We start from the raw sequence: 24,199 nt of genomic DNA, 5'->3' as shown, positions 1-24,199 counted from the left end.
GGGGTAAGATATGGTTCCTCCTTGCTTGTTTATGTACCATACAACTGACATGTTGTCTATCTGTATTGTAATAGTTCCCAGCAGAAGAGAGTCTTGGAATGCTTGCAATGCTAAAAGCACCACTCTCATCTCTAGAACATTGATGTGCAAATGGGCCTCGTGATCTTGCCAAGTGCCTTGGACTGTCTTTCCCAGATAAAGCCCCTCCACCCTGAGAAGTGTCTGTGTTCACTTGGCTAGTGGTTGTGGAAGTACAAAGGGTCGACCTAGCATCACAAGAGTGGAGTAAAGCCACCAACAAAAGTCTTTTTTGCAAGATTCCATTATCAATATTTTGAGGGACATGGGCAGCTTTTGCACTAACCACTGAGTGGACAGTAGCCACTGGAAAATTCTCAGGTGCAGATGTGCTAATGACTTTTAGGACTCTCCTTGTTTGCACTTTTTTCTTGGAAAGAAGATTTAAGACCTGACGTTGTAGAACTTGCACCCTTTCTGGAGGAAGTTTGGCCATCATTTTTGTTGTATCTAATTCTGCTGCTATAAAAATTTTACAATGAGACGGCAGCAAGGCAGATTTCTCATAGTTTATTGTGATTCCTAGGTGAGAGCAGAGCTGCAAATGACTGATTTCAACAATTGGCTAAGTTTCTGGTGTCATTCTAAGGGGATCCAATATCTGTCTGCCTGGGATGACATGATTGACAGACCTCGATGCTTTGCCAGAGTCACCCCTGGGCTTCCGGATACTGGCCAAGGCTCTTGCCACCCCTATAATGCCTTTTTCAGGTGGTGTTCCAAAGACCAAATTAACACTGTAACAGCTACAAACAAATGCAAACTGAGGGTCATGCTGCTCAATGCTAGAAGTCTAAATCTCAAAATGCACTCGCTTGAAGCACTCCTTAAAATGGAGAACATCGACATTTGTGCTGTAACAGAGACCTGGTTCAAGGCAGCAAAAATCACCCCTGCACTACCAGGCTATAACTCATTCCACATCTTTCAGCCCCAGAACTTGGGCCAAAGGTCCAAAAGCAGTGGTGTTTCCATATTCATATAGGATGTGCATACCTCTAGACTGGTGGCCCAACATAACCCATCAGAGATACTTCAGGTGCAGCTAACATTGGGTAAGACAGCGATTCAGGTCATAGCCTGCTATAGGTCCCCAACCATGTCCCAAGACTCACACTCCTAAGCACCCTGGAGAATATTAGGGTCCAACCTAACACTCTCGTACTGGGCGACTTCAATTACCCCTCCATTAACTGGGAAAACTACTCATGTACAAATACACTTGCCCACCGTTTCTTGGAATTCATTAATTCTAATGCCCTGGACCAGCTCGTTCTTACCCCCACTAGAGGTAGCAACATCCTTGACCTGGTCATTACTAACATGCGCAACCGTTGCACTACACCAACAGTCAACTCCACCCTGGTTAGATCCGACCACAAATTAATCACCTTGGAAACCCAAATCCCCCCCCCCCCAGCAAAGGTAACCACCATGAAAAACTTCTCCAAAGCTAACTTTGGGCTCCTAAAAACAGAGGTGGCTAACTTCACGGCACCCATGCAAATACAGAATAGTTGCATGACCGCCGAATCATACACCAATGCACTGTATGAACACGTACACAAATGAATGGATCTCGCCATACCTAATAGAACCAAGACACTCTCTTCCAAAAAAAGGAAGCCAATCTGGTGGTACCCTGCCATAAACAAACTCTACAACAGGAGGTGAAAACTGATGCGGAATAAGGTGAAGTCCCAAGACTGAAAAAACTCTTTCAGCCTCAACAAAAAGTTGAGATCCTTCATCAAATCCTCTAAAGCTAGCTATGAAAACAGAATTGCAGCAGATAGTAAAGACAACCACAAAGCCTTCTATAGTTATGTAAAAAATCTCCACGACAGTACCCAGATTTGCTCTGAGCTACTGCACAATGGTACATCCTATACCAAGCCAACAGATATTGCCAATATTCCAGCCGACAGATTCACTGCCAACTTTACCCTCCCCCCAAAGGACCAATCACAATACCAGTAGATTGCCAGGCACCCAGTATTACTGCTGCACAGGTTAAAACTGCACTGTCCAAGGCCAAGAATACAGCTTCTATGGGACCTAACAATATCCCTGGCTGTGTTCTACATGAACTACAGAGTGAACTGGCACCTCACCTGTGTGCCCTGTTCAATAACAGCCTCACCTCAGGCTTTGTCCCTACCGAATGGCGCACTGCTACAGTCATCCCTCTCCACAAAGGAGGAGTGACTACAGACCCTGGGAACTATCGCCCCATTAGCCTGATGAGTCTGATATGCAAAGCTATGGTACATCATCATGGACATAATAAACAAGGACATAGGGAATCTCCAAACTCTGGATCCCACACAGCTTGGTTTTGTGAATGGTAGATCATGCCTGCTCAACTTGGTCGACTTTTATGAGTCAGTCACCAGAGCTGTGAATGAAGACAAAATGGTTCATACGGCCTACCTTGATCTGGTAAGGCTTTTGATACCATTCCCCACTCAGGAATCATAGAAAAACTCACTAAGCTAGGCATCAATCCCTATATCACTAGGTGGGTTGAAAACTGGCTCACAGATAGAACCCACAGAGTGAAAGTAGCTGACTCCAAGTCAAACTGACGACCAGTCATGAGTGGAGTCCCAGAGGGTTCGGTCCTGGGTCCTCTCCTGTTTGGTATCTATGTCTCTGAAGTCCAGACCAACACGAAGGGACTCTGGCTGACAAAGTTCGCAGACAATTGCAAGCTGGTAGCTATTATTAACACCCCAAATGATGCTGACATCCTACAGAAAGGCCTCACTGAGACCAATGACTGGTGTCAGAATCATGGCCTTAAGCTCAATGCCAAAAAATGTGTCGTCATTCCCTTTGGGAAAACCAGGTTCCCATGAATTACCACATCCATGGTAGTCCACTGAACACAGAAGTCATTGTAAGAGATCTGGGAACACAGGTTGACAGCAACTTCTCTTTTGACCACCACATTGCCACTGTGGTCAGAAAGTCCTTCTATGTGGCACATCTCATTATTAAGGGTTTTGCATCCAGGAAGAAAGAGGTCATTGTCTCTCTCTACTCTTCCCTCATTAAGCCAATCATTGAGTACAATGCCCCATTTGGCATGTACCTCACTAGACACCTGCAACAAATGGAGAGGCTGCAAAAGTACCTTACAAAGAGAATCCTAGGCCTTAAACACTTGTCCCATTTGGACAGACTCAAAAAACTCTCTGTCTCATATCTTAGAGGCGACCTCTGTTTGACTTACAAAGCCATGTCTGACCCAGCTCTGTTAGAAATGCTACATCTAAAGAAATCCCAATCCCCCCACACTACACACTCCAGAGACCTCAACCTCATTACTGCAATCAACAGAACGTGCTGGAGGGACAGGTTCATAACCCAGAGACTGCCCATGCTACAGAATGGACTTCCCATACATGTCAAACAGAGCACCTCACTGGCCCTCTTCAACAGAAATCTTGATGAGTGGATGGGAAATAGAAAATTCACCTTGGGGATCACTCCAGTGGCTCTACTTGGCAGAGGCACTGGGAGCTAAGGTTGGGTGGCACGATGTCAGGGTAATCCTATGGGCTAGGCTTGTAAATGCTCCAGGGCCATTAGCCTAGTACACAACTATGAACCTATGAACCTATGCAAGATGGTGTCTCTTGCTTTTGTTAGTAGATGCTCGGTGGTGGCAGTTTATTTATTTAATTATTTACATTTGTTGACCGGGAGTGTCCGACTGGACGTAGGTCCATTTTCAGCGGAGGCCCAGGGAGAAAAGCTCCACAGTTAAAATAAACAGACAGTAGTTACACTGGATTACATAGTGATTAACAATTTAACATAGCAATTACTTACAATATATTTACAGATGAAGAACATAGTACATCAGTAGACAACTAGAATCTTTACCTGTGAAGTACATAACAGACATTAACAAATGTTACAATGAGAAGTTCCTGCTGTATAATAAGTACTAGGCTCATGAGCATCTGAGCTTGCTATAATCAAGGTAGTTACTGGAGTGGAAAGAAAGGTAATGGTTGGATGGGGTGGGTGATATTAGAGTGGGAGTTGCAAGGGCATAGCCAGCATGTTTTTAGGTGCGCTTTTAGTAAAGTTTTAGTTAGGAGCCAATCATCTAAGTATGGAAATACTTGGAATCCTAGATGTCTCAAGTGAGCTGTGACTACTGACATACACTTGATGAACACTCTGGTGGCTGTAGTGAGGCCAAAAGGCAGAGCTTGAAACTGGTAGTGGCTGGGTCCCAGATGAAAGCGTAGGTGTCTCCTGGATCACCTGCCAATTTTTATTTGGTAGCATGCATCTTGGAGGTCTATTGAGCACATCCAATCATCTAGTCCCAGAAAAGGAAGAACTGACTGCAGTGTTACCATCCGGAACCTGGACTTTCTTACAGATTTTTTTAGAGTGCTGAGATCCAGAATTGGTCTCCAGTCCCCTGTTTTCTTTGGCACTAAAAGAATCTTGAGTAAGTTCCAGATCCAGATCCTATTTGGTCTGCGGGGACTGTTTGAATGACTCTTTTGTCTAGCAACTTTTGAATTTCTAGAGTTGTCTGTTCCCTTTGACTGGGTGAAGCGTCAGGGATGTTTGTATGGAGTAACCTCTGGATATGATGCTCTGTACCCACTTGTCTTTTGTTATTCTAAGCCAGGTTTTTGGGTACAAAGGTAAGTGACCCCTGACTGCCTCCAGAGATGGACAGGTGGGTCTCCCTTCAGAAACGCTGAAAAAGCTTACCAAAGAAGGATTCCCTGTTGCCCTGATTCTGCGGACCCCCTCTGCCTCATGGTCGCTGTCATTCATTACCACTTCTCCCTCTGCCCCTGGGGGAAGAATCACCACATGTGTCCTGGAAAGCTCTCTGGGATTTTCAAAACCATATTTTCCCACTTCCTTTTTGACCTTTGGGATAAGGTCTGGTAGGTAGGGAAAAACAGACTCCTATGGCAGAGAGAGTCTTTCCTTCTTGTTCGCACCTGGTTAGTGTGTCCTTGACTTTGGGCCCTAACAGAGATGAGCCATTGAACGGGGCATTCACAAAGGAAGATTTAAAGGGCTCCACAAAGTCACATAAGCGCATTCAAGAAGGTCTCCTTAGGGAAATTCCTGAACCCGCTGCTCTGCTTGCTCCATCCGCTGCATAAGAAATCAGTCTCATGGAGGAGTTGACCACTGAATTTAAGGTAGAGAGCTGAGAGAAAAACTTTCTCTGACACCCCTTCAGCTACTGAACCTTAGAGGGGATCTCCTAGCTCCTTCAAGAGATCTCTCTGTAGTCTACAAAAGTGAGTCAGGTAATTCAGCGATCTAAGAGCAAATGCCGCTGAAGCAAAAATGTGCTTTCCATATCTGTCCATCGCGCAAGACTCCTTTTTCAGTGCATGGACAGAAGAAGACATCTCTAAGAGTTCCTTCTTGGTGGCTGCCACCACCACCATAGCATCTACTGGGACTCTCTTAGTTAAGACATTTTTGTCTGATGGTGAGGTGATGAACTTATTTGGCCTCCAAGGAACAGGTTCCACTGAATCTGGAGACTCCCATGCCTTTCGAGAAACTAAGTCGAAAGGTGGAGACACCCAAGTGGAGGAAAGATGAGATCCAAAAGCCTTCAGGTACACGGACTCCTCTGCTGAAGGGTTGGTGGACTTCCAGCCACTTCTCTGTTTAAGTATTTCTAAGATATCTCCAAATGAGACATCATCAGGAGGTGACCGTGGGGACCCTTCGGCTTCATTGAGGTCTGCATCTGGAGTGACGGACTTTTCTGGAGAGTCTAAATGCTTCCTCTTGCATAACCTCTTCCAAGGGACCTCTTCCAAGGGGTACTCTGGAGAGGTTTCACAACAGTGGGGGGGGGACCCTGTGGGGAGTCCTGAGGCCTAGAATCTCCATGTCCCTGTGGATGCAAGGGTATAAAGGAAGACACCGGCATCTTAGGGGGAAAAATGTCCAGAGTTGAGAGTGGAGCTGACTGTGGAGTCAGCACTCTCCTCATCACTCCAAAAGCCCCCCCCCCCGCAGATCTGAGGAAACCCCCAACTCCAAAGACCCAGAGGAAACACCCGGGACCAAGGGGGACAGCTCCGAGGCTGAGGTAGGAGCCCAGCTCATCCGAGCCGATGCCCCAAGAAGCAGATTCGGATCCAACAAGTGTCTGATATGACCCCCCCCTTAGGACACGACTGGAGAGCATTAGCACCTTGACTCCTCGAGTTCCAATGGAGCCGAAGATGTTGGAGCAATGAAGATCCTGTGATAGGTCTCTGTTCTGATGGTTCCACCAATATCAGCTCCAGACATTCCAGGTCCGAGGTCCATGGTCGGACTAGAGGAGGAGTCGATGCAGAAGGGGAGGATTCAGTCGGATACAAAAACAGCTTGGTGAGTTTTGGTGTACTTAATAGCCTCTGCACCACTCGATCCACATCATCATCGGACAGGCACCTGGAAGATCGAGTCGAGGGGACAGGAGATTTGGAAGGCTGGAGCAAAGGTGACCTGAGATTAGGGGATACCAGTTCCAAGCCAGGGGACTGGCTCTGCAACTGAAACTCCACCAGCACCGAAACTGATGGAGCTGAAGTAGAGGGCCTCTCGGATCTGACAGCCTTTGGATCTGGACAGGAAACTTTGGAAATCTTTTTGAAGGCTCCAACGGAGCATTGGAAGAGGAAGATCTCTTCCTAGACTTGTCTAATTTAGATGAAGGAGACTGATCAGACTTAGAAGAACCCGGACCTTCTTGTAATGATTCGGAGAAGGGAAGTTTCAACAGACCTCTAAGAATCAACTTATTCTTTCTCTCCAAAAGAGCCTTGTGACTGAAAAAGTGACAGATTGAACAGGACTCCTGGAGATGGACTGCTCCTAAACAGTACACGCAAATAGTATGCCTATCAGTAAGGGACATTTTTTGTCTGCATTCCTCACATTTTTTAAACCCAGAGGGTTTTGAATCTTTGGAAGACATTGTAACATCAAGATTAACAACAAGAACAACAGCTAACAATCAGAATATATGTATATGTATATATATATATTATTTATAGTTTTTTTTACTCTTTTTTTAAACAAGAACAATAGTTGACCAACTGTTGTTTGCAAGAAAGAGAAAAGGATGGCACAGCCCTCTAACTTAAACGGGTTATGCCCAGAGGGGAGAAGAGGGGGGAGCCCTCTAACTTAAACGGGCTAAAGGAAAGGCAGCTCTCTAATTTAAACAAACTGACCTTAAAAGGATAATACAAAGGTAAAAGAGAGCCCTCTAACTAAAACGGGCTATTTAAAGTTAAGCCGGGATAGGGAGAAAAGGCCTAACGGAAAAACGACGGCCAACAGCAGTATAACCACAGAAGCACACGGAAATAACAAACAATTAACACAAGTTATCTGCAGAAATATTTAACAAGAAACAAACAATTTCCCACAAATATTAAGTTAGAAAAAGTATACTTAGCCAGACCCAGTAGGAAGAGCACCTGATCTTGTTTAGTGGCAAACGAAATCTGGGGAGTTCTCCTAGTGTATGATTGGATAGGGTTTATCCACAAACTAGTGGAAGACCTCAAGCTTGTATATAAGGCAGGGTCGAATCAGAGGATTGGATCTGAACCCAACCTAGTAAGAATGAAGGTGAGATAGGACAACACATCAAAGGTTATAGCAGTAAATTGTATAACCTTTCATGGCTTGGTTCAGCAAAATCCATAGTTATGTAGACATGGTAAAATAAAGTAAATAGGAATATGGCTTAAAAAGGCTTCTGCTATGGCAGCTAAGGATATGTGACACAAAGCACTGGTTTCACAGAGAGAGTGATGGAGGGCTTGGCTTAGTTCCACAAAGATAAAGAAATTCTTCCCCCTGACTACCAAATCATATGGAATGACAGACCTAATAAGAAAAGAGGAGGGGTAGCCATAATTTACTCCTCTTCTCTAACAGTCACTCCATACACTAACCCCATTCCTAAATTATCTCCTGCTGAACTATCCATAGCCTTCCTAAAATCAACAAACATAAATCTTTATGTATAGCTGCCATCTACATTTTCTCCAGTGATAACATCCCCATCCTTGAAGACATTCTCTCATGGTTGTCATCCAACATAATAAAGGAAACACTCATCCTTGGTGATGTAAACATCAACTGGGCCACCATCTCCTCACAATCTCTGAGCCAATTAATCTTTTTAACTTCTCCCAGCTAATAAACTACCCTACCAGACTGAGTAAAGATGGCTCCTCTGGCACTACACTAGACTGGATCTTAGCAACTCATCCCAATCTAATCTCAAACAGTGGAATTATACCTGATCCCCTTAGCGACCACCTACCAGCCTATGCCCTCCGGGGTGCCTCCTCTGTCCAAATGCAACATCAATATATTCTAACTCGTAATCTCACCAACTTCAATCCACAGACATTTTCTGACTGACTGAAAAAAATGAATTGGGCCCCCTTAAAGACTCTGCCTATGGGCAATGCAACTAATTACTTCAACAAAACCTTTCTAGACTTACTAAACAACTTAGCTCCTCTTAGAAAAAAAAGAATAAACGCAAAAACCATTCCCTTGCTATCTAAAGAAACCAGAAAACTAATGCACCTCAGAGACAAATGTTGAAAGCATTACCAAAAAACTAAGTTAACAAACTCTCTAATCGAATTCAAACAACTCCACAACTCAGTGAAGAAACTAATAACTAAAGACCGTAAGACATATTACTCCATACTCCAATCAGAACATAATTCTAACCCCAAAAAGTTCTGGAATTGCATTTCCCCCCTTCTAAACCCTGGTAGAAAAGACAATCCATGCCCTAACCCAAACTCCACAGACCATGAAATTGCATCTAATTTCAACACCTTTTTTGTTGACTTCTCTCTCTTTCATAGTCCCCCATTCCCTGCTTTTCCCCTCTAACACCCCATCTTTCACTCTTAAACCTATCCCCACCAGCAGCATAAAAAACTCCTCCTACGCTCCTGATAATTTGCCTCCCCCCTTCCTTAAGATGGCTGCAGACAGCATTGCCCTCCCCATTTCCATTCTTATCAACAGGTCCATCCAAGAAGCCTGTGTCCCCTCACTCTGGAAGAAAGCTTTTGTCACCCCTCTCCACAAAGTCGGCAATAACACAGACACTACTAACTTCCATCCTATAGCTATTCTCTCACCTCTTTCTAAAATCCTCGAAAAATGCATTCATCACCAACTCTTGCAATACCTAAAACACAACTATCTTCTTACTCCAACACAACATGGTTTCAGACCTGGCTACAGCATTACCACTGCTCTTCTGTCCTTCCTTGATACCATTAACCATGCTCGTGACTCTGGAGGAATTGTATCCACCCTTTACCTAGATCTCTCCAAAGACATCCTCTGCTCTTATCTCAACTTTCCTCCCTCAGTTTCTCTCCTTTCTCCTTAGCCTGGTTCACAAGCTATCTCTCCAATAAACAGACAACAAGCTATTAAATGTAAAAAATTCCACTTCATCCTTTCTCAACAATCTCTCCAGCATCCCCCATGGCTCTATTCTCGGCCCCTTACTTTTTAATATTGTCATTAAAAACTTTCACATATTCATAGATAATGCTACACTGTCCAGTACGTTGATGATTCCACAATCATCTGTACAGCAAACTCTTCCCCCGAACTCCTTCAAAAAACCCAAATAGCTTTCTCCAATACCGAAACTTGGATGCTAAACAACCATCTCGCTCTCAATGCTAACAAAACAAAAATCATGATATTCTCTCCTTCAAGAAATTTCACCATAGACAAAAGCTCCTTTAAAATAAAAAGCCACAATAACATTCTAATAGATATTGTACCTCAAACCAAACTACTCGGAGTCACCACTGATGAGCATTTAAATTCCAATATCCACATCCAAAATAATATAAAAAAAACCATCAAAAACTAGGCCTGCTGTATAGATAAAATCACTATCTAACTGCTTCTACCAGACGTTCTCTAGCCTCCTCCTACCTGCTCCCCTGTCTTATGTATGGTGCCCCTCTAATTACTCATCTCCAACTTAGCCTAAAAAACAAACTGAAAGCTTGCTATAACAAAATCTGTAAATTTTCTGCAGGGTCCAAATACTCCACCCATCACTGCCATTTCCTCCACTTCCTAAACTGGCTTGAGCTTCCTAATTACCTGAAATTCATACAACTCACCACTGCTCACAAACTCATATTCCAACCCTCCATCTGCCCTTCCCTTACATCTGTCTTAACCCCTTACCTCCCCAGTCGTACTTTTAGATCTGAAAACCAAAACCTCCTTAAAATCTATAAACCCCTTTGCCCTCCTGGCCAATTACTTCTATCACACTCCTTAGCTAAACTATGGAATTCTCTCCCCCCTCCATCCGCTGAACTCACAACCACTCTAATTTCAAATCTCTCCTCCATTCCTATCTTACCTCAAACCGGGACTGTTCCCTCTCCCTTCCCACCTAAATTACACTGTTGTCTCTGTCAAACCTCCCTTCAATCTCATGTACAATCACCTCTGATCACTAACATTATTGTTAGAACAAACACTAAACTTGTATAAACACTTTATGTCTCATACTTTTAATTATATTATCTGCATTACTTTTGACTTCATCTTTAATTTAACATTTGTGTTCTTTAAATGTATACTCCCTGATTTTGTATTTGTATTTTAAATTGTATATTTAGGCTTTTGTATACTGTATATTCCATATTTTACTTATATTATGTTAACTGCTTTTGGAGCTTTTCTCCCTGGGCCTCCACTGAAAATGGGCTCTGCTTGGCCCAGTGGACTTCCCCAGTCATCAAACTGGAAATAAATAAATAAACAAATAAATAAATGTGGGAAGAGACTAAACAAAAGATAATATAAAAACTGATAAAATGGAATCTCTTGTCTATAGATATGGATAGTAAGATACAAGCAGCGAAAATGTTTTTAGTCCTTTTAGTTTTATATACAGATCAGGTACATTTTTTATGAACCAGAAGAGAAGTTATGGACAATAATTAATAAAGAGTTGAAGAAATTTATCTGTGAGGGAAAAAAGGGCAAGAATTAAAGAAGTAAGAGTTGATCCACCCAATAGAAAAAGATAGATTAGGGTTACCTGATTTGAAGGGATATTTTAGAGCTACACAGTTAAGGCTTATGTGATGGCCCCACTCTGGGCCAATAATCAAGGAGCCTGAATCCTCACCACTGACACTGGAGAAGGATGTTCACTTGGAACAAAAGTTGATGCACCCAGTATTTCCAGATGCAGCTCTCTCTGCATCAAGCACAATTTCTCTTAAGAGCACACAGGAAACATGGCCCGTGGTCTGGGTTTCTGTCTCTCTCTGTCTCTCCCCAAGTCCCCAATAAGGCACAGCTGCAGAGTTAAGTCCTTGGCCGAGTGTCTAAGCCAAACCCTCCATCAGTCCCCTCTGTGAAACCAGTGCTTTGTGTCTCTGCTCCAAGTAGCTGACACACACACGCTTTGAGATTTAATTTTCACACACACCTGGGAAAGGTTGGCACAGATTACCCACTCTACCAACTTTCCCAGACTATAAGGTAGATTCACTGCCACCAGTCAGTTACTATAAGGCTCTTAAAAATGTATCTAATTATACTCTGTACAACGAATACTAATACACATGGTAGTCTGACCAACAGCAAGGCTTTCAGGAGTGGCCAGAGTTGTCACCAAATAAATATATGCGAATACTCTCAAAGCTTAAATATTTTCTAAAAGGACCAGCAACAATGAAAAGTTTAAATACATTTAATCTTCTTCTTCTATCGGCTTTTCCCGGTAAGGGGTCACCACAGCGGAACTCCAGTCCACTAATGATTGGCAGTTGATTTGTATGGTGCCAAGGTGCCAGCCCGACACCCAAACTTCAACGAAGGCACGCCCATTCACGCATGTCTTTTGAATGCCACTCAACTGTGGGGAGGACATGCAGACTCCACACAGAAGGCGCTCCAGCCGAGAATCGAACAGGAGAACCTCTTGCTGTGAGGCGACAACGCTACTGCTGCACCACCGCGGCTTCATTTAATAATAAATAATAAAAGAACATGAAAATATGAAATATTTATTTATAGTAAACACCAGAGTTTCAATCACAGGAAATATTAAAAATAACACAGGTGGACAGGTTCACACAGTTACTGAAAAACAATACTTAACTAATCTCACTATATTTTCCTGACTAATCTAAAGAATACTATTCCCTGGTCCACTTACTAGAGCAAGGCAAGATGAAGTAGGTGATGGATCCTTCTATGTCAGGTTCCAGAAACATAGTGCTCAGTCTGACTGAGAGATTTCTCAATATAATATCTAAATATTATTTCTGGGATAGCTTACAGAATGACATCACATCTGGTCATCTGACTCTGCTTCCCACACTATCACCACCAACACTAGAGGCTGCCAGGATTTTAGCACCTATGTGTTACCATACACACAGATAGAGCTTTGCTCAGATCTTGGAAGTCATAAAACAATTTCCAACCTCTACCCTTCCTGAGTATCAATTAGCTCCCTGCTAGAGACAATAAAGAAGGCTTCCTAATACCTGGTTTCCTAGGTATTTTGTCTCTGGCTGCAACCAGAACTGTAAGATACAATCTTTATGGCCTCATTTAATTCCAATTATTTTTCAAAGTTAGCTGGGACTGAGATTATCCTCTTCTCTTCCATTATCCTCTATTAAAACATAAACATTTAATTCAGTTACAATATAGTCTGGACCCAGTTTTGGTACATTTCTAACACAAGCAACTTTACAAATACATTTTCAACCCAAGCATCTGTACAAATCAGTTTGATATACAAATTACATATAATTCTTTACAACACTCCAGCTAGTTATGCTGGCGTATGTAACACATCCATTGCCCTACTTCTCCTGGCATGGCTGGCAATGCCTCAGATCATCACAGCTTATATACATAATAACATAAGGAGAAGGTTATAATTCAAAGTGAAAAGAGATGATGATGAAGCAGAGTGGAGTTCAAGAAATAAGGACATAACAGGATTTTGGATGCATTTTTTTAAAGATAACAATAACCAACACACAATATTATATCCATAAAGCTGCAGAAAGTATTTAACAAACTAAGCTAACATGGGAAAGGAGAAAGGAGATTTTGCCAATAAGGATGACTGAAAGTAGGGGTACAGAACGTAGGCAAAAGGGCTAGAATTTACTGGAGAAAACTGGCAAAGGAACCAGGGTGTAAGGAGTAAATAACTAGAGAATAAAATGTAAAAGAGTGGAATGACGCCAAGAAGTTGTTCGGACTGTAGGTTAGAGACTGTCTTTCCCACAAGGGATTGATATCAGAGTCTAGGCAAACAGTTATACCTGCTCTGGTAAAGTTTTTAGTCAAATGTAGAACAGAAGCTGCTGTTAAAAAGGGCTACATAAAATATTGCACTATAGCTACAAGAATCAATAACAGGAAGTTAGAAAAGACTGGGAAGAAAGACTTGGAAAACAATTTACAAGACAGTAATGAAAAGACATATGTATGGCTCCCAAGTATGCAATAATGTCGAGAAGGTTTAGGAACTCTGCTTAGATGTGTTTGTTAGGTATTTTTATACCTCAATCAGACATCAAAGAATTTTTCCTCAGGTAGACGGCATATGTTGGTAGTGTGATGGGAAAGAAAAAGGTTACTGGGAACATGTTTTGGCAGATTTTAAAAGCTCCCTACACAGTACACTGTCAAAAATATTGGGGGAGAAAATGGCTGTAACAAAGGAAATTATTCTTTTGAGCTGGGATACAGGCTCTAATTTGCCTAGACATGGTAAGGCCTTATTAAGTTAATGGAAATCAAAGTGTACCCAACTGTATTTGAAGTACTGAATATTGTAAAGAAGATAAAAAAATGGAAGAAGGATCTTTGCACAAGGGATGAAACAAATTACATACAAATAAACTGAATTTGTGAGAATAATACATGCAGTATAATGTTCCAGAGAAGGAGTGAGGTTTAAGGGAAGGCAAGAATTGAGCAATTTATGCATGCTTGTGCTTTAACTGCTTTCTCATTTTTAGGTACATTGGAAGAAGGGACAGCAGCTCCCTGGTAAGTATCCATGCTGTAGCTATGGAAAAAGACTGACTGCCGGTAAGCTATGCTAGAAGGAGATCGGTTAATAAGTTGTCAGTGCTCAAAAAACAGTACACACTCCTTCAAAAAGTCCCAGTTCCCCAACACAAAAGTTACACAAGAAACACAGAATAATTTCCGCCAAAAACAGAGATACTTTCCCCAGAGTGAACTGCCCAGCAAAAGTGAAATAAGTTGTTGTGAAGTGTACATAAACATTCACACTCTACACAGTTCCTGCCTTTAAAATACACTTTATGACCAATACAAATCACAAAATTAGCTTAACAATCCATTAAATATGCCCTAAAACCTAGGCAAACAGGTTACACTTAGAAAACAATTCCTAGAACAGGTCTATATTAGTTCTGCAAAAAACGTATTCATTGAATATGTCTTCCGCAAACACCAACTGCTGAAATTCACTTCAGTGAACTGTGGAATTTTCCCCACGGTTCGCAAACACTTGGCCATCACCTCAACTTTGCCCTTTTCCCCACTGTAGTGCAATTTCAGAGTTGGTATATATAGTGGGGGGGGGGGTGGTGACAGGCAAAGCCCCCTACTTGAGTGGATTTGATATAGTCTGTTGTATGTTCCGGATGGTTGATGAGCCAAGTGTTTGAGAACCATGGGAATAATTCTGCGGTTCGCTGAAGTGAATTTCGGCAGCTGGTGTTCACTTAAGACGTATTCGATGAATATGTCTTTCGCTGAATTAACAGACCCCCTAGAGCTACAATAGGGATATTCAGGAAATGTCTACTGGCATTACTGAAAAGCCAGTATTCTTAAAGTGACATACCGCAGTTTTGACAGAAAATAGGTAAATATAAATAAAAAATTCCTAAACATAAAAAGGTAAATATAAATAAAAATTCCCCAAGCATAGAAATAAGTGTGGATAGGTTCCCCAAAGGGGTCTTATCTGTATGTCAGGAAGCCTCAGGCCATCTGCTTTTCCTGAGAAGCCTCAGAGCTGCAACTGCCTGAGCCAGCAAGAAACTACCAAAGATTTTTAATCACTATGGCTGTTTACATAGTTCCCTCCAAAAAGGGCTCAGCCTGTAAGCAGCCAGAGTGACAATCTGGGAGAGATGAAATCTTTTAGAAACTAGCCAGTTGCTGTATCCATGGCAGGATGCAACCGATAGGCTACTGAAGTGGTGAGAATGAACATTGGTTATTTAAAGGAGGGTCCAGCTGGGATAAGTGTCAAAGCTAGTGTTGGTCCTATCATTTAGGGTAGTTTCTACAAGAGAATTATTTTCTTGCCCACCATTTCTTTCAGCTGGAGAAATGTGATGAAAAATAATACAGTTTTGGGTAACGAATGGGAATACAGAATAATATTCCTCATAGTTCAAAATGGGGCCATTAATTATTTATGCTGGCTAGGCTAAGGTGCTGAGGGCCAGGGAGTTAAGCTGCATAAGTACAGAGTGTCAGAGTCAGAGTGTTAATATTAAGGAGATACATTTGTGTTGAGGGTATATAGGCTTACAAGGTGGATGGGTAGTCATAATCAGGGTGGTAACTGTAAAATATTTAGATATGTAGATATAAACAAATTTGAGATGGCTAATTTATCACAGGGGGGCTCCCTATCAGACGATTGAAACGCCGTTTACGCCAATACAAAATGATCGACACGTATTGCACGAACTACGTAAATGCCGAACATCCAAAACAACGAAATCCGAAATGTCGAAGTGTTTTGGTTGGCCCGCCTACGGTATAGATCCGTAAGGTAAGTGTATGGACCTTAAGATAGGGTGTGGGTTAAGGTAAGTGTATAGATAGGTAATGTATATAAGATTTAGTGTAGTGTTAGAAGTAGGGTTTTGATAAAAAGTATTTATGTGTATTATTTATTTTGTTAGGGTATATCTCCATAGGGGAAGTGTGCGGTAGTTACGGACCTTAGGGTTAGGGAGGGGTTAAGGATAGTGCATAGATAGTTGTGTATGTGGGGTTTAGTGTAGGGTTAGAAGCTGGGTTTTGGTGCTTTACTTTAGGGTTAGGAGTAGGTTTGGTTAGTGTATGTTAGGAGTAGGGTTTGGTTAGTGTATGTATGTGGTTTACTTATTTTGTTTGAGTAGGTAGTATGTAGCAGGTGGTGGGGTTGGCCGACTATGATTGTTCGATGTTTTAAATTTTGTGGTTTAGTGCGTCCGGTGTATTCGCAGTTCGATTAATACGTGTCACTCTTTTGGCATTCGCTGAAATGGATTTTTGCGGAACTAATATAGACCCCACAGGGGTGTATTTTGGTCAGTAGGGTAGCTAGATGTGACAGTTGGTAGCAATAGGTGAGGGCTAGTACAAGAAAAGAGGTAATTGCTGACATTTTTCCCATTCCCCTTTCTTGTAAATATATATAGAATGTGTTTATGCAATAACATATTGTGTGGTAATTATCTGTTTTATGTCTAGTCAACCTAGACATATTTATGAGATATTTATGAATATCAGTGTGTTATTGTTTGTTGCAGAGATTTGTGTTTTTAAACAAAATGGGTTAGTGGTTGTAGGATAAACAAGTTGGTGTATGAGTAGATGACAATGAAGTGGAGTGCTCTAGCAGGCATAAATTTGGTGACCTGAGGGGCAGCTGGGGATGGGAGGTGGGAAAGGAGGGGAGTAAACCACCAATGAGGAGCTGGGCTAGCCAATTAGATGCACATGTGCAGAGCACCAGCTAGAAGTAAGAACTGGATTTTTCCTTTTCAAGATCTGAAGCAGGTTTTACCGAAAGTGCTTATCCTAGATTTTCTTCATTTGTTTTGTCTTTTAAGAGTTTTATTAAATCGCAGATTTTATCTTGTCTATGGTGGTACGTCAGCACTGTTTTCAAGTGTGTGTGTGTGTGTGTGTGTGTGTGTGTGTGTGTGTGTGTGTGTGTGTGTGAGACTTAGCATATAAATTAATATAAAAGTAATGTCTGTCTGCCAGCATTTTTAAGTCAAAAGATGCAGAGAACCAACACGTCATTAAGTAGGTTTGTAAAAGTGGCAAAAGCATAAAATTGTGGGATATACTGCAGGTAAACTGAATATTTAGGTCTATATTAGGTTATCGACGTTTTACAACTTTGAACGCCATATGGTCGAACCCATATGTTCAAAGTTGTAAAACTTTGAATACGTTAGAAAAAAAAATAAAAAAAGAAAAGTTACCTGACGGTTGTAAGCAGGGGGGCAAGCCTCCATGCACCCCCCACTCTTTAAATATACCAACTCCAAGATCACACTACAGTGTAGTAAAGGGAAATCTTCCCTTTCCGCACTGTACTGCATTGTAGTGCAGTCTCGGAGTTGGTATATTTAAAGAGCCGGGAGTGTGGGGGGTGCAGGGGGACTTGCCCCCCTACTTGCAACCGTCAGGTAAGTGTTTTTTTTTTTTTACGTTTTCAAAGTTTTATAACTTCGAACATATGGGTTCGACCATATGGCATTCGAAGTTGTAAAACTTCGATAACGTAATATAGACCCGAATATTCAATCCTACCTATTGTTTTTACAAACAGGGACGCAGTCTAGGAATATGCACCATTCTAACAGTCAGTGTAGATGAACTTCAAAGGATGTTATAAGGACTCAACTATTTATAAAGCAGGAAGGTATCATTTGCTAAACATTGCACTGCTAAAGCCAGTAGTAGTTGCAGTCCATGATGGATGCTACTTAATTAGAACAGTGGAATAAGCCACCTGTAAGTGATGAGAGAGAAGAAAAGAAATGGGAAGGCATCTTTGAAAGGGGGTGTTAAGGGGATGGTTTAGAGGTTAAGTACAAGGTTGAGTATCACACTTTTTTAAAAAGACAGCAATTCATGTAAGCTTTTAAATAATAGAGCAAATCCTTCAAAACCACTCTATAGTTGTGCAGTCAGAAAAATAACATCTTTATAGTGGTACAGAACATCACTCACTATCTTTAGAACCCTGGTTCATATAAATGTTAGGATAAGCAGACAGATGCATCATATACAGTATTTACTAACACATAATCCTAAGCAAAATATCAGAACTGTGGCAAACTCAACAGCCTTAATTATGGCATACATATAAAACAAACACTCTGCACATATTTAAGCTGTAAGCATGATCCTAAATCATGGCAAACAATGTCTGAGCATTCATTAGATTTCCTGATCTAAGCAAGGCTGTTAAAAGGTTTGCAAAAAAGAACAAATACTGAATTGTGTCATTAAATCTGAAACAGTCATGACTGCTACTTGCACTACATTTTAATACATGCAGTTTTCTATGTTATATACATACAAATTTTATGTTGTAACTTACATGTAAATAATGCAGCATTTTCCTTGTTCTCTTGTTCCATTTATTCTCTTCATCACTTTCCAAAACATGCTCCTGCAAATAAGGAAAAGATCACAATCTAACTTCCCATAAAAATATGGAAGTCAGCATATTTTACAATGATTAAGTATAAAGCATGTACAGTGTAGGTATTGATACCATTCCTCACTCAGGAATTATTGATAAACTCACCAAACTAGGCATCAACCCCTATATCGTTAGGTGGGTTGCAAATTAGCTCACAGATAGAATACACAGTGCGAAAGTAGCAGACTCCAAGTCAGACTACCAACCAGTCACGAGTGGAGTCCCACAGGGATCGGTCCTGGGTCCTCTCCTGTTTGGCATCTACTTCTCAGAAGTCCAGGCCAACACAGAGGGACTCTGGCTGACCAAATTCACACACAACTATTAACTCCCCAAGTGATGCAGACATCCTACAGAAAGGACTCACTGAGACCAATGACTGTTGTTGAAACCATGGCCTTAAACTTAATGCCAAAAAATGCGTCATCATCCCCTTTGGGAAAAACTCAGTACTCATTAATTGCCACATTGATGGGAGACCACTGAACACTGAAGGCGTTATAAGAGATCTGGGGACACAGGTTGATAGCAACCGCTCCTTCAACCACCACATTGCCATTGTGGTCACAAAGTCCTTCTATGTGGCACATCTCATTACCAAGGGTTTTGCATCCAGGAAGAAAGAGGTCATCATTTCTCTCTACTCTTCCCTCATTAGACCAATCATAGAGTATAATGCCCCATTTGGCATGTACCTCGCTAAACACCTGCAACAGCTGGAAAGGCCACAAAAGTACCTCACAAAGAGGATCCTAGGCCTTAAACACTTGTCCTATATGGACAGACTCAAAAAACTCCAACTATTCTCTATCTCATATCGTCTACTAAGAGGCGATCTCTGCTTGACTTACAAAGCCATGTCTGACCCAGCTCTGTTAGAAATGCTATATCTAAAGAAATCCCAATCCCTCCGCACCACACGCTCCAGAGATCTCAACCTCATTACCACAATCACCAGAACATGCTGGAGGGACAGGTTCATAACCCAGAGATTGCCCATGCTCTGGAACAGACATGCCACACATGTCAAGCAGAGCACCTCACTAGCCCTCTTCAAGAGAAATCTTGATGACTGGACGTGAAATAGAAAGTTCACCCCAGGGGTCACTTCAGTGGCTCTACTTGATAGAGGAACTGGGAACTAACAACGGGTTGCACAATGTCAGGGCACTTCTATGGGCTAGGCTTGTAAAGACCCCAGGGCCATTAGTCTAGTACACACCTATGAACTTTAATAAACAGCAACAGTCTCCAATAGAGGAACTGTTACATTACCACTCGTGGAAGTAATCTATATTTTGAAAAACTAACTTTAAATATAAGAGGATCCACCATAGACTGGGAATTACGGTTCAAGTGAGTAACCATTTGAAAACTATTTTTTTTTTACTGTGATATTTCCTACTTGATGAAACAATGGTATATACCAAACATGCTCATATGGGAAAGCGACAGAACAGTGCATCAGCTGTATAAGTAAACGTACCATAACAGCAGATGTTCTAACAGCTCATTTTTGCAGAAGCCTACACTATATTGGTCCTACTCCACATCTACCAGCCAACTTTTCAAACCTAAAGGGTATCCAGCATGCTCTCTGTTAGGAGCTTGACAGGAGCTCCATATAAAAGGGCAGGTACAGCACAAAAAGCTCAGAGCTTTCTTACCCCAAAAAGGGAGTCAAAAACCCTGAAAGAAAAATTAGGAGTTATGTACTTATCATAACTTGGTATATGTATTGTCCTTCTTCATTCTTCCTCACTGACGGGTCTCGGCTCTGGCTCAGCCGCATCTTCCAGACTTCAGATCTCAATCTCGAGCTCCTCCCTCTTCCCATAATGCCCCATGCTACTTCTAACTCCTCAGATCGAGTTTGCTGTCTATGTCTACTGAATTATAAAGACAGGACAAAAAGGAGGAAATAGTAACTGAAACCCTGGAACTCAATGTTCCCATAATGTACAATACCCTCAGAAAAGATAAGGCCGGGGGAAGGGTGGAAGGGAAGGTGAGGAAGAATGAAGAAGGACAACACATATACCAAGTTATGGTAAGTACATAACTCCTAAATATGATGTTGTACTCTTCATTCTTCCTCACTGACAGGTAGAGTCCCAAGCTACATAATTCTTGGGAGGCCCTCAAGGAAGGATACACTATAGCACTGCCAAATCAAGGAAGCTCTACTCCTGGAGGCAGTGTACAGTTGTAAAAGGCATCACAAAGATACAAGACTTAGAACAAGTGACTACAGCACTGACATCAACAGAAGAATTATTTGAAGGAAAATCAGATGAGGTATTCGTAGATCTTGCAGAAGGGCTCTAGGAAGGCCAGACAAATATAGACTGTTCCTAGTATAAATCAGATAAATATAATCAGTAAACTATTTGAATGAGAGACAGAACTTGCTGCACTTGATGTTTAGTAGAAAAAAGAAAATGAGAGGCTGCAGTGAAGTTGGCTCCCATGGCTAAAGACAGATTCAGACAGTTTGGTTGAGAAACCATATGTAAGGAACCAAAGTGGACTGGCTAAGTCTGTATGCCAGAGCTCTGCATAACGCCAGCATATGCGATGCAACAGCAAAAAGGTCTGATGATATCGCCCATTCCTAGACACTCATGGCCTCTCCGCACAAAGGGTAAGGAAGGATTCCCCTGGTAACAAGGACTACATACCTATTGTCAGTAAGCATCATAATATTCTCTGGGGGGACAGTGCACTGAAATGAGCATGACACTGGAAAAGGGGAAGGGAGTGCTCACATCCCTATGACATGGAAATGTAACTTGGCTTCGGAAAAGAGCACGTCACCCAGTCTTATTTTCCCTGGAAATGCCCTCCCATCCCTAGTGGGAGGCATCTGTAGTCACTGTGGCTAAGGAGGAGGAAGAGAATGGCTAGCCTAGAAGAGAAGTAGTCCATCAGGAACCACCAGCGGATATAACGTTTGCAAAATTGAGTGAATTTTATGGCAGTAAGCTGAGACTGAAAGGATCGGACCACTGACCTGCCAAAAAGCCATAAAAAGGAGCTGTATAGGAATTCTTCTAGGAGGACTAGCAATATGGCAGTTGATATGGGGCTAAGAGTATGTAAGGTCAGAATTGCTGGGGGAGATGTAAGGGACAGCAATCCCCTTACCAGATGCTTGACTGATGAAACTAATGAAGACGCAAGATACTGTCTTGTTCATGGTATCCAAAGGAAGTTGACACCTTAGGAATTCTGCATCAGGAGTAGATGCAAATTACCACCTTTATTGTGATGCGCATGGATCTACAGATCTGAAAGAACAATAGCTAATTCCTGGCTTGTAGAAGAAGCTGCCCGGTTAAGGCAAGTGAAGAATCAGTTACCTCAATATGGAACAGCTGGGATCCTTTGAGCCCAGGTGAACTGCAATCAGTGTCATGGATTAGGTAAACACCCTGGGGCTGAGATGAGTTCAGAGAGGACAAAGGTCTGAACAGGTAGTCACTGATATCACATTTTAGGGACATAGGTTGACAGGGCAGCTGTAAACATCCATGAATGGAATTTGACAGGTTTTAATCCCAGAAGCATACTTGATCTCAGTCCTTAGTTGTAACAGCAGCTCAGAAGCAGTCACGTAAAGCCACCCTAAAGAAGGAAAGGTCACTGGGGGAGGAACACGAACATAACAGCTGGATGGAAAGATGTAAAGACAAAGTATAAATCTGTCAGGGAAATGTTGAGAATCTGTCATAGAAGCAACTTATGAAGTGATATGGATTGAAGATGTATGTATTTGGAAAACAACTCAGCGCAGGGCATCCCTTTGAGGACTTGAACAGTCCCAAAGAGAAATAACATGGCCCGAGTGATGGGAGGGAAAAGGGACAGGCAGAGTTTTGGGAAAAAAAAAAAACATCTCGTGTTTCAGAAGGGTACAAGGAAAAGAAAAACCCTGGAGAGTCCCTTTTTTTTTTTTGTATTCATAGATTAGTATTAGGCGGGTGGAATCAAGCCCAGCATCTTGACTCTGTAAGGCAAATATTTTAACCTATATGCCAACCTCTCACCGCTATTATATAGTGTGAGCCTTCGTAATAGAGGCACCCCCTTAGAGCCAAGCCAGGGTGGATAGCCCCAAGGTCCACATCTTAAGCTGACAGGATCATAGAAATTCAAAATACTAATGATCACAAGAGCTTTTAAGGCCTAGCCAAACCTACCAAAAAAACCCTCGTAAGTTTGATATTCTTGAAAAAATGCAAGAAGGGGTTCTAGGATGGGACACCCTCGAACATGGACCTGGGAAAAGAGCAATCTGAGTACAGCCTGTGTCAACTCGAGAGACAGGTGTCAAACTCCTTTGGGTGTAAGTAAAAGGAAAAGTAATTGCACCGAGGCAGAGCTTGGAGGCCATTTTCCCCCAAATGCTGCCCCCATAGCCTTCAGAACATGTTCTCCTGTCAAACCTCCCATGAAAGGAGGAGGAGAGCAGGGGGAAAGGCAACCACCCAACCTCTCAACTGTATAAACAGAAATATTTGTGCCTAGAAGGCAAACAGCATAACAATAAGAATGCTTATGAGAGGTCAACAAACATAAGAAATTCACTGGGCCCGAGAGATGTCTCAAGTCCTAAGGAAGTCCGCTGGAAGCCAATCATTCCAGATAAAGAAAAAAATGATCCCAGGAAAGGACCTAATTTCTCCTGCCTATTCACTACCCTTTGGATCCTAAAAGCTTTGGACCGAGGAGAGACAATCTCAAAGGAGAGGAAGACAGCTCAGCTGCCTTTGAGATAGGGTAGCATAAAAAATAAGTTATGTTCTTACCATAACGTTCCATCTGTGTTGTCGATCTTCATCTATTCTTGACTTTTGAGGTAATTGGTTCTGATCCTCGGAAATGGTTCGGCCATTATACAGCTTGCGCCAGCCAAAAATCTCTTGAGCTAAGACTCTACCCACAATGCCTCTCTCTCTATATTACCTCAGATCGAGTTTGCAGCTGTATAGAAGGACAGAAGAATTATATCAAACATGAAGAAGCCATGTCCAAGGTGAAACCTAACAAGGAACCCAGGACAAGTGATCAATCCTCCACCAGGAAATCACAGGAGGGGGAAGGAGATAGGGATTCCAAGAATAGATGAAGATCGACAACACAGATGGAACGTTATGGTAAAAACATCTGATGTTGTCAGTCTTCATCTATTCTTGACTCTTGTGACACAGTCCCCAGCTACTTTAGATCCTGGGTGGCCCTAAGGAAGGATATTCCTGAGAACTATAGAACCAAAGGAAGCTCTTCCCCTGGAGACCAGATCCAATTTGTAATGAGTAATAAAGGTATGCGCAGTAGCCCATGTTGCTGCTGCACATATCTCATTCAAGGAAGCCTTAGAATGGAAAACCGCTGAAGTGCCCATTGATCTGGTGGAATGCTCTCTGACAGGTACAGATAACTTGAGACTCTCTTTGTTATATATGTAAGTAATGCAGTCTCTTAGCCATTTTGACAAGGTAACTTTGGAGACTGATTTCCCTAAAGTTGGGCCAGAAAAGGAAACAAACA

The 24,199-nt window shown here is 42.0% G+C and overlaps 1 protein-coding gene across 1 annotated transcript in view; it reads right to left on the bottom strand.

The window, feature by feature from the left end:
• RAD21L1 (RAD21 cohesin complex component like 1) overlaps nt 1-24,199 on the bottom strand; it is a 1,222,403-nt gene that overhangs the window by 137,879 nt on the left and 1,060,325 nt on the right. Inside the window, exon 12 of the mRNA XM_044089023.1 lies at nt 18,542-18,613. Within this exon, the coding sequence (XP_043944958.1) occupies nt 18,542-18,613 (72 nt within the window). The remainder of the gene's footprint in view (nt 1-18,541; nt 18,614-24,199) is intronic.

Source organism: Protopterus annectens, chromosome 12.part0, assembly GCF_019279795.1.
Source record: "Protopterus annectens isolate FY-2018-M chromosome 12.part0, PAN1.0, whole genome shotgun sequence".
NCBI lineage: Eukaryota > Metazoa > Chordata > Ceratodontiformes > Protopteridae > Protopterus > Protopterus annectens.
Note: the sequence above shows the minus strand (reverse complement) of the source record. Positions and strands in the feature narration are given on the sequence as shown.